Source organism: Mugil cephalus, chromosome 3 (assembly GCF_022458985.1).
Source record: "Mugil cephalus isolate CIBA_MC_2020 chromosome 3, CIBA_Mcephalus_1.1, whole genome shotgun sequence".
Taxonomy (NCBI): Eukaryota; Metazoa; Chordata; class Actinopteri; order Mugiliformes; family Mugilidae; genus Mugil; species Mugil cephalus.
In genome coordinates this window covers 16,243,408-16,259,451 of record NC_061772.1, presented here as the reverse complement: position 1 = coordinate 16,259,451, position 16,044 = coordinate 16,243,408, and the positions used below count along the sequence as shown (strand labels likewise).

Below are 16,044 nucleotides of genomic sequence, written 5' to 3'. Positions count from 1 at the left end.
ACAGCTCAAAAAGTATAAAAGCTTGTACTTGTATATATAATGTGTCCACACACGGGCAAATGCATGTATCTTACAAAATGAATGACTAGCAAATGTTACAAAGTGAGAAATTAAGCATTTTATTGTTGGCTACTGCCACAAAAAAGATCAACCGTGTGGTTACAGCCAGTAGTCAAAGGGTTAAAAGTGTTGACTGAGTGTTGTTTTGTTGCAAACAAACTAAAATTATTTCTACATTCAGGTCAAATCCAGCATTTCTAATGACTTGTTAGCAATCTTCTCCTTCCATGACTGTATCGGCACACTCCTGCAGGTCTTCACTCACTACCGCCAACCACCGTTTAACTCAAACTGCGACATAGCTCGACTAAAGGACCGGAAACCGTTAAAAGACACTAACTCATTAATGTTGTGTTAATGGCAGTATGTTTGACCCAACAGACAACGTAGGTAAATCACACGGAGAGACCAATCTGCATTGAGGTCTGATAACTTTAATATTTATTTAGTATAGAACTGACTGGTCTCCATAGCAACAACATCCCCCCCTGAAAAGTAGCTTGCAGTGAACAAGGAAGAGGTCCTGAATGGCTCTTGCATTTATATCTACAGCATGTAACTAAGTTACTTCTTCTCTTCAAAATCCACAAAGCAGTTTTTAATGCTTCTTTTGGCGTAACCTTCACCATCTGCTGACCCTCGATACCTGAATTTTATTAGAGGCAGCTACTATTTCTGACTAGGTATGAGAAATTCAGATGTGCTGATCTTTTGCCTTCGTCCGTACAAGGATAAAGTCAGATGAAAAGTTGCACCTCAGGAGTCAAGTTCTAATAAAGCCACGTCCACACCCATCTTATGCTGTGTGTGATTAACTTGATGCCAAGAACGAGCAAACAGTGACAAATGGCTTGAGAGAGAAGCCCCTGAACGCAAGGACGGTCCCAGATCATAGAAATATTTAGAAACAGTAGAAAGACTTTAATGACCCTTCTTGGTGATTTAGTGGTGATTTAGTGAAATTACATTGTTGACTGTTTAAAATCAATGTTTCTTACACTGAGATGGAGTCGTTAGCGCTCATGTCCTAAGACTGTAACGATCAAATGCTTGTGCTGATGAGTGCTTTACACTGCAACATGCTAAGCTAGTTTCTGTGTAAACGTTGTATATGTGACCGCAGCCTTGGGAAATAATGCAAATTTTATTTATTTTTTTCCATTTGGCCTTTTAATTGGCAACATTTCTTTGAGACAGTTCAAAAAATATATACTGAATGCAAAACTGCGTACATGGATGTAGGACTGTCACGATATACCGGTATTGACGATAATTGTGCTATTAAAAAATTTCAATATCATGTTAAAATTGCACATATGATAATATTGTGTAAATCCTGGCCAAACATGACCCACAACCAATTATATCTGGTCCGCACCTTCGCACTGTATAACTGTTTTTTCCCAATGTCAGCGTTTGCTCACTGCTCCCGCTCTCATTTAATATCATTTATTGGTGCACTTCCACTCCTGACCAGAGAATATCATTGTGATAAGTTGATGGTGGGGTGGCGCTGTTGAGCGCCTGCCAGCTCACATTTAGTGAGGTGAAGAAGACAAGCAGCGATGGAGACGATTCGATGCCACTGATTATTTCCTTTACCACTGATTTCCCTATACACCCTGATGTGTGTGATAAACCTAAAAAAAAGTAGTGTATTTCAAATCCTAGCTTCATAAAGAATACAAGACATCAGAGTAATTTATTTATTTATCTTAAACTCAGAAGTATATTGAGGCAGTGGCCTCATTTAGTGCTTCGATTATTTTTCTTATTTAAAGAAGGCAAATAGATGTTCACTAATGTGTTAGCACAATAACCAGTGTCATTCGCTTTTCAAAATTATTTTGTGATTGTGCTTTTTTTAAACATGTTGTATATACCCATGTTAACATTTTGACCAACGACACTCCCCCCGGATTCAGTTTTGGCACTCCGCTGATCCAGTGCCACTTGAACACAAAGTGTGTTTTGGATCTGCAATTCTGTAATTCATCTCCCAAAAGAGAGAATATTACATAAATAAAGCTAAACATACGTTACCTGGATTTTGCCATTATTATTTACATTTTACATCGTGATAATATCGTTATCGTGATTATTTTTATTTTAAACAGATGCTGGTTTCAATTTTATCGTGATATTATTTTTTTATTTTAAACAGATGCTCGTTTCAATTTTCAACCACTTGTATGTGTACATGTATGTGCATTAGTGTGTGTAACTTAAACGTAGCAGTGGACTATCATTACACCGTGGAGCTTCTCTACAGAACTCCAGCTGTGCTTGTGTTCTGGTTCCTGAAATTGTGGGTGGGGGGGCTCAAGGACAAGCCTGGAGAGTTCTAAGAGGAGGGAGAGAGGGGTTTGGGAGAGGAGGAATGCAAGTGTTTGTTTGTAAGGGATAAATAAGAGAGGAGAGGAAACAAGACATAGAGATACATAAATAAGAAAATAAAGAAGGGGATAGGAAGAGGCAGTCAGCATCTCTACTCGAAATCAGTATTCTAGAAAGAAAATAAAAGCCGGGGGAAGGGGGCAACTAGGACATCTACAAGGATTTAAGAAGCGACAATGAAAAGCAAGACGCTGGAAGCCATGTTTTTGCAGGGGCAACTACAAGACGGGGAAGGCCACAGTGAAGTTTTAGCGGGATGCTCAATGGTAAATGTAAGCTAAGTCGAAGTTGGAGCTTGTGGAGTAAAGAGGAGCAGCCGAGCCGCTCTGATTGAGCAGACCTGGCAGGCCGGGGGAGCCTCCCTCGGACTGCTGTCAGCTACGAGCGCGGAGAGGCAAATCAATGACACAACAAAGCTGCAGAAGTGCCACTTCCCCAGCAGGGGGCGCCCTAGCCTCCTGCCCTGTGTCATGCTGTGTGCCACCCCTGAGGAAAGATTATTATATTTTTACACAACCCCTCTACCCCAAGGTGACGGGATAACGACCACGCCAAGAGTCAACGTAACGAAACATGACCCGCAGGCCTCCGTGCAACACTAAAGATACTTTAATTGAGATGAAACAAGATGAGGGCGCTAGACTCCCCGTCACGTGGAATTACGCTGTGTGTTTTTTGATCTGATGCATGGGAGCATGATGCTAGGCACAGATTTATTTTGAGTAATAATGCTCATTTTAAGGGTTTAACTGTGCAGCAAGAGCCTTAAGTATATTTCAAGCAATAAAACTGGTTTCCGATTGCAAAAACAAAACAGAACAAGACTATCACTATCGCTCTCGTGCAATATCGCAAACAAAAGCAAGACATCTCCGTGTGTATCGATTAGCACACGCAATACTGTGTGCTATCGGTGTCAAGATCCTCTGAGAAGCGAGAAAGAATCAAAATATCACTGCCAAGTTTCATTCCTATAAACACTGTTCCCTTAGTCTAGAGGACAATCTGACAGCCAGCCTTCAAAAGACAAACCCATAAAGTATTTATGCATGTGCCTGGGGTCCAGTGAGTTCAGACAGCCACTGAAGAATTCATTAAAGGAGGTGAAAGAATTGTTAAGTGTATCAAATTTAAACCAAGGCCAAACAAGAAAAGCCTCAGTCTCAACCACTGAAGTACAAAAAAATCAAAACTGTCTTTAGTGATGACACGTAATACAATAACAACACGCTCCTAAGACAAAAGACAACAGACGGGGATTTCATCACCGCTGCAGCTTTAGATTATTTCAGAATACAAAGGGAGATGTAACATTAGGGTTTTTTTTTTCTTTTGCTTTAGCAAATGGAGATTTGAAAGGCCAACATTAAATGTTCATGAGGCGCCAGATTGCCACATTGCATGTTGGGTTAACGTATATACTGTGCGCCTCACCTGTTTCCAGAATTCGTCGGTGTAGCAGCCCCGGATGGAGAAATGCTTCGTCTTTACAAGAGCGGATCTGCGTTCCCACTAGCTCGGAGTTGGTGGCGAGTATTCTCGCGCTCTCCTCGTTCAGGTTCACGCCGGCCATCGAGGCCACGTCATTGATGTCATCATCGTCCCTAAAAGGCGAGAAATGTTAGATTATAAAAATTTATCTGTATAAAAATACATTAAATCTCACCTTAATGAATGAACCAGCATAGTCAATGATAGTTGGAGACAAATATACTATAGCAGTGGTCTTCAACATTTTTTCAGGGCATGGACACCAAAACTGATGGAGAGATTAAGTTGGGACCTCCTACCTGTATGTGTTATATATTAACCTCGACCCACCATGATTTATAAATATACATGATTATTAGCATTTTGCATTCAATATTAAGCTATTCAAATAACGCGTACATTCAAATATTCATTACTTATTATTTTCTTCCATCCAAACTAATTCCAATAAAGAGATCTGCAGATGATCGTGCAGATGACTCTGTAGCATGCATGTGAAGAGGTGTTGACCAGTCATATTTGAGCTGGCTTTGGGTGCATGCAGGTAAACAGGTTAAAGCAAAAAATGTAAGGTCGGAACAAAAGGAAACCAACACAAAAACTGCTACGTGAGTTGTCAAATGACTGGGACACTGAACGTAGCACTGTCCACTGGTTAAACCCAAAACCCCAGACTGGTTCAAACCCTCTTCAATCAGCAACCTTGTACACGGTGACTTTTCTTCATATAAGTATTAATTCCTAACATTATCCCAATGTATTGACTGAAAATAACAACTCACGAATCCTATTTTTTTTACTCATGAATATTTGCCTGGATGAAATTATTACAGGAGGTTATACTTTGGTCGTAATGGCACAGAATTCCCATTCCAGGGTCTATTTGTGTCAACACTCTAAGAGGCAGAGAGATGAAGAACATTTGGAAGGAGCTTTGCTTGGTAAAGATGCTCCTGAGAATTGGTGCGGAGCTGCGATGAATCTGGGTGTACACTAACGTCAACAAACTCCATTTACACACTGCTTTGGAACACCTAGCCATGTATTTTCTTGATGTGCTGGTTATTTCTCTCGGGTGTAATGCTGACTTCCCAATGTTTACATGTTATTATATATTAGCAAAGACAGAAGAGGGTAAACATGCAGAATTTACGTTTGGGTCATTGCGTTTGACACGCAGAGAGGTCCACACGTCCCGTAAAGGTTCTAGGTTGCTTTGTGAGCTGTCACCAAGACAAACTCCCCTGCAATTATTCTGGTTGGCAAGTAATGACTCTGATTCTGGCCTGAATTAGCAGAGTAGTGACATGTTGTGCTTACAGGACTGGCCCTGAGCAGGCAGCAGATTTTCTGAGTGGCTTTGACGTAGGAAACAAAGAGCCACAGAACACACACAGAGCGGCCTCTCGCCACTCATTGGCTCACCTCCACAGTCATTTACGTCCATGCCACTGTTGTCGGTTGCGACAGACCCAGTGCGTGTGTTGTTGCGCTTTTGTGTACGCAAGCATGCGGCGCTGGGCCCCGAGTTCTTTCAGGCATCTTGGAGTGTGGGCACACACCGTCAGCCAACTCCACCCCGCCGAGGCCCTCCTGCTCCTCAGTGCGGTCACGGAGAGCCGATATGAAACTTGACACCACGGCGGGAGGTTGACAAAGACGATTAGAGTATCTCCCCGAACGCCACACACCTCTACCTTCTCTCCTCTTTCGCTCCTCTCTCCCAGCGCTTTAATTACGCCTTCGCAGAGAGAATCTACACAACAACACAAGCGCGGATCCATAAGGTTACACCCTGCGCCGCAGCTTAGGCTGTGCACCTTTCTTCATCGCGTCCTCACGGATAACTTGACCTGCCTAAAAAAAAAAAACAAACATGCCTTGGGCCGTACTCGCTGGAGTAAAAACAAGAAGGCCGCTACCTCCACAGCTTAATACGATGTATGTGGCACATATAGATGGATAAGGGATTAAACAAGAGCACAAAAGTAGTAAAGAGTAAAGGCAAAACCTACAAACAAACCAATGTACTTAACCCCAGTGTCACAACTCGCCACTAGGTGATCACAACTGAGACAATGGCAGACAGTTGTGCTTTAGCGAATAAATGCACAAATGAAAAAGCTCTTTTGATAGATAAAAAGTCTATTAGATGGTTAACAATGGCAAATTAGTGGCAGAACCCCTATAGAAAGATACACATCTAAGTAAATTTCTCATTATGAAAGAGAAATTCAGAGAAGAGTCTTCTTTTAATGTCAACTGGTACAACTAGAGCTGCACTTCAGCTGAAACGCTGAGAAGAACACGTGCGTCTTTATTTTAAGCTGTTGACTTACTGCAAATGTCGCGTAGATGACATTTAATTTACAAATGGCTAATACGCAAAAAAAAAAAAAAAGGTCTGCAATGACATAGCTACAATGCCAGTCACTGTATAGATGCACAAAACACCAGCATCCAAGAACATTTTTATTTTTTCTTCTTCTTCTTCTTCTTCTTCTTCTTCTTCTTGGGTGTTCGGATTTCGGGGCTATTCGATATCGCCGTAGCTCAAGTCAAATGAGAATGCCAAAGACAGGTCTGACATTAAAAGGAGGGAATGAGATATGAAATGCAAAATATTCCCGACTATACCTCGGCGCTAATAAAGCAGAGATGCAATTAGCTCCCACAGAAGCTAAAGAGCAGCCTCTCAGTTATTGGATTGGGTCGGCCGGGGGACATGGAGCCGGGAGCCACATGAATACATATGCATGTCGTTTCCATATCAAGCTTGTGTTTCACGGAGGGCATGCCATAGGTGGTGGGAGGATTGCACTTGCCATTTCAGACGCTGAGAGTGTGTGGGGTGCATCCAGATCTCCCTCCACCACCGGCACCAGCACCTCCTTCACCCCCACCCCCATTCACACACACACACACACACTGCTGTGGATAAAAGGTCTCTGCACCCAGGCGGGGGGCCCTGATTGATCCCTGTGACTAACACCCGGGCCATGCATGTTGTCGCGCCCACACTGAGACATGCACCACTGGAGAAGCATTCTCCACACAGCAGCCTGGGGTTCGCTGATGGGATATGTGTTCATGACCCAAGTGGGTGATAGCACTGGCGATACTGGTGGCTCAAGAGGAGCCAGGCAACCAGCACCAGGATAAATACTGTACGTCTAAATGTTTAATAAGTAACTTATTAATTCAGCGGGGCCACCCACACACAGGCTGGGATTATTCGCAAGCATTAAAAGCATTAAGAGCACCTAGATCTGACGAAGGCATATGCCACAATACTTCAAATTAACCCGTCGTCTGATAAGAATATATTAGCACTGCAGACTTTCCTACAGACCTTCCAACAGCTCGTTCCGTTTTCTTTTTATTGTGGCCCGGTATCCGGTCTGAACATAATCTAATCTTGTTGCTGCCGTGTTTCCGAGTTGGTGTGTCAAACAATTTTTGGGAGGTCACTTTTAAGTTCTAATTGAGTCAGATTTATTTATAAAGCCCTTCTTCATCAAATAGCAATTTGCTGTGGAACAAAGGATAACCACAAACGCATAATGAAGTAACTTTGCTGGTAAATGTTTAAAAAAAAAAAAAAAAAAAGCCCATGAACCTTCGCATCCGTACTCAACAGCCACCGACGAACAAAAACCTTTGTTCCTCATTTTGCACGTGCGTCTTTCCCTCCGCAACCACGCCAGCGCGTCCGCCGCACAGGGCAGGGTCGAACCTGGACGGCCTCGGCCCGAGCTCTGAGGTTGTCAGAGGGCTGAGGGCCTCGGCTGGCTCGCCAGTGATTACAGCGGATGTCGAGTGTTTACAGAGAGATGAGGAGGGGGGCACAGAGACAGCTGCTTTCACTCTGTACTGTAAACTACATACACACACACACACAGGCACTTACACAGAAGGCTGTAGCTACACTGGAATCCCCACAAGCCCTGCAGTGTGTATGTGTGTGTTTGTGCTACAGCTGGCCCGCTGGGACCAGTGGTTCAGAGTGACAGCCATACACACATCACGTCCCAGGCTGCAGCTGAACACGGTGCAGGCTGGGAGGGGGGGGGGATGCTGGTGGATGCTGACTGACCAGACCAGCTGTAGGTTTTTCTTTCTTGCAGCCAACGTGCAGGAACATTTTCCCCCCTTTTGTTGCTACAAAACTACTTAACATAAAGTCAAAAGGACCTACTTCTACATTCATTATAAATGTACTATCCCACTTTTTGTGTCTTGGTCTCCTCTCGGCCCTTTTTGGATTTGACATCATCGTGCACTTTTGAAAGCTGTCCATGTTTAAACGTTGCCCGTATAAAATATGCCGTGTATTTTTATTTTTTTTTTCTCTCCAAATCTCTGTTCACACTCATCACATTAAAGTTGCAGGGCCGCTGGATGCGTTGTGAGGACATTATGGCGTCAGATGGATCATCTTGTAACACTGGGATCTGTTCCAGCACGTTCATGTCCTCAGGTAAGAAAGGCGACAGTAAACGGTAAACTGTGTACAAGGCAGTAGAACTGAGCGGTTTCCTGTGACCGACCACGGTCTATCTGAAACCCTAACAAATAGCGAGTTCAATGCGCACTGTTCTCAGAATGCTGAAGCTGGAACACAAATGATAAATGAAGATAATTTCAAGATGGGTCGATCCCTCGGAGAACCCCAGAAAGCTTTCGTTTGACTTTAAATAAAAATGTGGTGACAAGGAGGTTCAGCAAGTGAATGAGACGAATGAATGGATGGAAGAGCAAGGCTCCGTGTTGACTGAGCGTTAGGGGACCATACGTCGTGTAGCTGGTCTGCCGCACAAATACAGACCAGACAAACCATCATCTGACCTGGATAAAGAGAAAGTATACTGCAGGATGTCAGTGTCTGATTCGTGACAGAGGTGCTGTACGTTATTGGGCTTATGATGAAACCAGTGCGTTTGTGTGTGGTGGGCCACTGTGATCACCGCAGGGGGGGAAAGGTCGTCAGTAACAAGCGAGCCTGACAGCTTAATTACCAACGCAGCTAAAGATTTATTGGTTTATCAATCAGAGCCCCGGGCGCTGCCTTTCCCCTCAGGAGACGGGAGCCATTACCATGAACCCGTTGGCCCATGTGACCCAGACTCTTCTCGTCCCGGTCACTTCGGGGCAATCCTACACGCACATCTGGTACGCACGCACACAAATATTCCTAGATTCTTAGAATATACACATATGTTAGCATGCACCCGAGCAGAGACACCGAACACAAACAAACAAACACAAACGGAGGCATCTATGCAAACATATACAAACACGCTAGCACGTACATTTTTGCGCACACACACAGACAAACAAAAAAAACACATAAAACCTCACGCACAACACGGACCACAAAGGCCAGCGTGTGGGCGATGAACCTTTTATGTTTTTGAGACAAAGGCCCAGCTGAAGCAGAGACACGACCAGAGTGAACGAAAGAGAGGAGGGAGAGACGGAGAGAGAGAGAGCAGGGCTGCAGGCTAAATACTGCGTGTTTGACTTAACCAAAAGGTATTTTCAGAACCGCATCCAGAAATTCCAACCATCTGGACACAATTATCTTATTTCTAAATTAAGATTTAGCTCATTTGCAATCCCGTCGATGAGTTGTGACAGTGACACAAGGAGGGCGATGGTGAGGGTGATGTATCGGCTGGCAGCGCGTCGCTATGTGGTGGGCGCAGAGAGAAAAGGACCACCGATCAACCAGCCGGGCAGGCGGGCAGGCAGGCAGGCAGGCGGCCAGGTGGCCAGGCAGGCAACTCGGATAAACACTCATAGCCTTAGCTGAGAGTGTAGCCCGTAGTCATGTGGGAGCTTCTTAGTGAAATGCTGCCCCCATGTGGCGGCAGCTGGGAACGACATGTGCTCTACAGTCTCCTGGCGAGAGGAGTTGTACCTGAAAGAGCCTCCTCCGGGGTCGTTGAGCTTGTTTTTCTGATTTCCAGATATCTGAACAGGCAGGCCCATCGGACTTTTGCCTGCTTGGATGATGGCTCCCTTTCCCATAGTGCCTGTTAAAGAAAGGGGGGGGGGGGAAACAAAGAAGAAAACACTAAGCAAAAAGGAAAGGAGTAATGTTATCATTGAAGTGTCCTCTTCTATCTGCATCAAATATCCTCCTCTCTAACGACTACCTTCAGCTGTCTCTGTCATCCTCACAGGGGTAGAAGGGTGTGGGGGTGCGGGGTGGGGGGGTGGTGGGGGGGGTGGGAAAGGCGTACTGTCGTTCTCCCCAGGTTGGTGCGGAGAGCGTTGCTCTGTCAATATCACTGCGCTTCACCGGCTCTCCTTACACTCCTAAACCGCATCCTGCTCCGAGACACGTTTTCCAGAGAGGCACAAGGACTGCCAGAGTGAATTTAAACTTGATTTTAACAGGCATGTTCCTAGCCATGAGGCACAGAAAAGTATTTTTAGAACTATCCCCGCATTCCAATTTATGGGCATAAAACAACCTACAGATCTTACACTGCAGGCAATCTTAGGGAAGGGGGCAGATGAAATTTGTATGCACCTCTGATCGTACACACTCACAAGCGTGGACGCGCACGCACACGCACACACACACACACACACACACACACACAGACACACACACACAAACAGGTACAAACACGTACACACGTTGCACACACCACTTGAGAGCACACGGCTCTCTTAGGGGAGCGTTACACCCGGTTGGTGTTGGGGCGATATTTGTGGGCTTCTGTGGGAAGAGTGTTTGTGAATCAGTGTGAGTAAGCAGCAGCAGCGCAAATGTTTGAGATGGCTTTATAACCAGACAGGAGAAACACCTGTTCTCTCTATGGCTCCTGCCTGTTTACACATCTCATAGCCCGCTGAGACGACACTTGCAGCTTCACTGACGGCTACTCTGCAAGCTCTTCGTTTCGCAGGAAGTTTGGGCTGAATATGATCTTGAGGTCTGTGTCCTTTCATGCACTGAAATATGTAATGAACTAAAGGCCAGAGACATGAGCGAGAGGCCTGAATTTAAGTAGATATTTAAGTTCTGTGGAGAGAGACCTGACTCTCTCATGAAAATCAGAACGTTACAGGACATTGTACCTGTAACTGAATTCAGCAGACGTCATCGAATGTGGCTGACGTACGTCTTACCTTGCGCCCTGATGGACTGCGTGATCACCATGGGCATTCGGACCTGGGCACCAACCGCGCCTCCGGCCTTGACACCCTGAGGAATAAAAATGATTGGATCACTTCAAAGAAAGCCACGACTAGAGAGTGAGAGGAAGGAAAGGGGGAAGATTAAAATGTAAGAAACTGCACGTCTGCTAAATCATAGCTCCATTTTTTTGGACGATCCCCGAGAGAAATTGTTTCAGGAAAAAACAAATTTAAGCCCTAGTTAGATGGCTGGAGATCGAGCCGGCCAAAAGCCGCTCGAGGTTTTTGCGCGCTGATTTCTGTTCGTCTGTAGCGCATTAAGAGTAATTGTGGCGGTAATGCAAGATAAATGCAAAATACATAAAAGGGTGATGAATTCTACAACAACAGCGCTGAGAAAGCGGTGATCAAATTAAATGCACAGGGAGGATGGATTTCTGCCACTGTACGTGACCTACATTTGCTTGCGTTTGCAGATAAGACAAAGGCATTAAGAAGTCAAGACCGCAGTGAAAAAGTAGTTTAGATGAAGAAGAAGAAGAAGTAGGAGTAGAAGAAGACGAAGGAGAAGAGGGACTATGCTGGGCTATTAGAGTCACTTCCTTCCTTGGCAGCAGCTACGGGCCGAGCCTCGGGCTCAGCCATCCATTCCTACCAGTTTGCTTCTTGCTGCATATTTTTTAGCCTTGTTTTCCATTCCCTGACACATGCTATATTACTGTTCAAGCTACAGGAAAAAAAGACAGAGGCCATTTTTCCCAGAGATCCACTGCAGGGGTCTGTGAGAGAGGGAGGGAAGAGAGAAAAAAAATACATTCAGAAGAAGCAGAGATAGCTAACACCTCTGGCGAGCCGGCGACACAGTTAAGAGAGGGAGGGCGGGGAAAAAAAAAAAAAACCTCAGGTAGAAAGTTGGAGAAACGGGGGCAGAAGGGAAGACATTGGAGCTGAACTGCTCATCTTTCATTTCAGAATTCATTCTCCTGCCTTTAAACTCCAATTATCAAGGTGACATTAAATGTGAAACGTGCGGCATTTACATAAAATTGAATTTCAGAGTGAGAGGAGAGGTGCCTCTGCAATGACATTATTATTAATTACTTTATAGTAATTATACAACACAAGTATATGATAATATTGTACATACGAAGATTAGGCAAAACATCACGACCATCTGCCTAATGTTGTGTAGGTCTCAAGTCCTACAAGTTGGAGCCTACATGAATCTAACATATTTGTCCAGTACGTCCTCCAGATTGGACCAAGAACCTGCGAATTTGGAGGCCAAATCAACACCCTGAACCCGTTGTTGGGTTACTCACACCGTTCCTGAGCCATTTTTGCTTTGTGCCCGGGCATATTCTACTGCTGAAACGTCCACATGGAACGGCAGGACCCAAGGTTTCCCAGCAGAACACTGCCGAAAACATCAAAGTGCCTCCGCCGGCTTGCTTTCTTCCCACAGCGCACGGTCCACCGCCCGATGGTCCAGCTCTGGTGCTTACGTACCCAGTGTAGGCACTCTCAGCAGCGGACAGTCTCAGCTCGCTTCTTTTGATAGATACTGACCACTGCAAACCTGGAACATCACTCAAGAGCTGCAGTTTTGGAGATGCTCTAGCACGGTCATCTGGAAATTATAATTTGCACCATGTTACCCATAGTTCCCGCTTCTAACTGGACAAAATGTTGCACTTGCTGCCTTATATTTCCCACCCAGTTACAGGTGGCACGATAACGAGACAAACAGTGCTATTCATTTCAACCGTCAGTAGTCATAAAGTTTTGGCTGAACGGCGTCAGTTTGACCTATGTCACTCACAATAATTTGCTTTCCAAAGACGCAGACATTGTATAATATAGAAACTGCTACTAACACGTGATATCGCATGTGACGGGGCAATGTAATCGCACATTTATACACGCTGGTGCAGCGGAGAATACACTGCTTCAGTATGTAGCGATGTGGCCTACTTACTGTATATCTCTCCATTCATTCTCGGGTTTATCAAGTCCATTCACCTCACACATCATTTGCCCGGAGGCGGTTTAAGGTCCAGTTCCCTCATAGCTAGTGGTGCAATTTAAAAATAATCTAACTAACCTTTACATTTTAAAAGTGACGACTTTATTACATCTCCTCCTCCTGAATGCGCTTTAGAATGTGGAACACTGCGGATGTCTCGCAATAAGAACAAATAAATATAATTGAATTGAAGACGTGATGTATCGAGCTATCACCAGTTATATTTGAAGCGTGACACTGTAAAAATCTCTGCGCTTAATTGTACGTCCCGGTGCATGTAAGCGAATTAAATAAGACACTTTAAATAATGTGACTCCGCGTCTATATACTTCCTTACTACTCCAAGAAATCTCTCCCACAGCACTGTAGTATGAGTATTTTTTTTTTTAGCCTAATTCAACTAGCTGTCTCGTTTCAGACTGTTGGTGTGCCTCTGGTGATCATTTACTAATGTTTTGTGCGATAGCTTATGTTGGCGTATGCATGTGTGTGCGTGCGTGAGTGCATACGAGAAAGGGAGGGATGAAGAGAGAGCGAGAGAGACCAGAGGCATGTTCTGGACATAGACTGCGGCCGCCACATTGCTTTAAAATTGACCTGGGGCTGACCTAGTTACCTCGCTTCACCCTTCGACGGTTAACGGGTAGAGGGAGGGAGTGGAGAGGGCGATGCGGGGGCAGATACAGTGAGAGGAACGGCTGGACGGAGATGGAGAAAAAGTGTCCGGGCAGGGGGAGGAAGTGAGAGACAGAGGGAGGAAGTGAGGGAGAAAAGGGACGGAGGGAAGGAAAGGGAGAGGGAAATGGAAAAAACAGAGCAAGCGGCTAAGAGAGAAAATGTAAATGAGAAAGGAAGAACCCTCTAGCTTATCCACCCCTGGACTAGACCAATCTGAGCCTGCCCTCACTTGACCTACCCATGGACGTCTGTGCTCTGCAGGACTTCATCATTTACAACGTACAAGCACACACACCCATGAGATGTGTAGCAGGTCACCTGGTCTCATTTCAACTATGGTTGTGATTAACCATCAAGAGATAATGTCCCCGTTTACATGCATATCGATGGGAACATGTCCTCCTCCACACTAGGTAGCGACATGTGTCTTTTCAGCGGGCTGCCCCCTTTTGACCTATTAAGTCAAACCTGACCTGTTCATGCGACAGACAGGTGTAGGTACCAGGTGGCAACCCCCGGGTGTGAGCGATGAAGCCCATGCGAAAAAACAAAAAACTGCAGTTCATCGAGTGGCCACTTGAGGCTGTCTCCAAAAGGGAGCAAATCCCCATAGACCCCCATGTTAAAAAGCACAACTTTACAGCATTATTAAACATGTTTACAGCCTGGTACAAAAAAACTATTTTGGTCTCAATCATTTATTTCACTATCCATGACAACTGTGTGGGGGGTGAATCTTTTTCTTATAAATTTGTTTATTTTTTATTAAGGTGCAAAATTCTGCATAATTAAAGGTTTGAGTGACATGAGTGACATTGAGTGACATGGGCTAGCCTGAGCTAGCCTGAGCTAACTGGTAGCAGTGAGTTGGCAGGTCCCAACATGACTCCCACGTCCATATTTGGAAGCCCAAGTGTGGACAACCACGGACTCCGCCCGGGCTTCTTTTTCGAGGTTCAGAATCCAGTGGGTGATGTCATGATGGGTTTGTCCATAGTATATACAGTCAATGGTAGGTACCAGATCTGCGCTTGGGTGCGTATCTGGTCCTTCCAGATGACATCACGATGTAGTGGGTGATGACATTGCGTTTTATAATTGGTAGGACAACATGAAGAAGTGGAAGACGGGTTTTAGTGGTTAGTGGTTGTTATAGAAGCAGAGCAACTCAGCGGTTTTGTTTTGTCCTTTCATTCTTCGGATAAATGAATAAAAGTCGTATTTTTATTTAATCTTTTTCTTCCTAAATTTTTTTTCCCGTCTACTATACAAATGAATGGATTGAACTCGAATTGTTTTGTCATTTTAATACTCTTATTTTTTTATGAATAATGTGCTGTCATATGCTGTCGTATGTTTTGCGTTTAGTGGAAAATTAAAAACTCTAAATAAAAAACTTTATTGAGCTATCTCGTCCAAACATATTGTGAAAAATAAATGAAACCCGGGCTGTCTAACCATGAACTGATCTGGCAGTCTGAGCCGAATGCAGCCGGACAAACACAAGTGCACGTAAACGTACTCCCTGCGAGTTAAATAAACACGCAACTTGTGGCAAAATGACAAATCTGGTTCTCCAGCCAAAAGTCGGTGCAGTCCATGTGTTGCTTTTAATCACCTCAGAGTTGCCAGGTCAGCTGTGTGTCAAGCCTCTATTTCTCTCAGTGTCTTCCTCGTAACTACCACAAGAAGTAAACAAAGTCAGCAACTGGAGTTCGAACAAGATCCATCAAAGTTCGAAGAATTACTAGAATGTTCTTTGAATAAGAAAAGGTACATTTCTGTATATACAACAGAATGGCCACATTATAATTGCAATACCTTTTGGACTATGGTCATACTCAATAGTAACCCAGACACATAAAGAAGAGCAATCAAGACAGTAAATTTTGAATATCGAGTCCTAAAAAGTAATTCCACCAGCTTCAGTGAGATATGAGGATTTGCTGCTTTTCCTTTGAATGATTTTAATAAAGTTATTAAGTTCTGGTTATTGAACATTGGGAAGGTGTCACTTCAGGCTCTGGATAATTGTAATGATTTTTATCGATTACTTTTATTTACTTTTAGTACTTTTTTCTGAGTTGTAGGACTAACTAAAAAACTTTTCAGTTCAATTCAGTTCAGTTTAGATTTATTGATATCCCGAAGGAAATTAAGAGACATAGTGGACAACATCGGATGACATCAACAGAACACAATAACCACAATAAAAGTAATAAAAATACTATTAATAA

General features: G+C 44.1%; 1 protein-coding gene across 5 annotated transcripts in view; it reads right to left on the bottom strand.

Moving 5' to 3' along the window:
* Positions 1-16,044, bottom strand: part of LOC125005146 (transcription initiation factor TFIID subunit 4-like) — an 87,572-nt gene that overhangs the window by 54,248 nt on the left and 17,280 nt on the right. For all 5 annotated transcript variants that reach the window (XM_047580194.1, XM_047580195.1, XM_047580197.1 and 2 more), the window contains 3 exons: positions 11,095-11,170; positions 9,872-9,986; positions 3,892-4,061 (listed from right to left, as the gene is read on the bottom strand). In XM_047580194.1, coding sequence (XP_047436150.1) covers positions 3,892-4,061; positions 9,872-9,986; positions 11,095-11,170 — 361 coding nt within the window. The remainder of the gene's footprint in view (positions 1-3,891; positions 4,062-9,871; positions 9,987-11,094; positions 11,171-16,044) is intronic.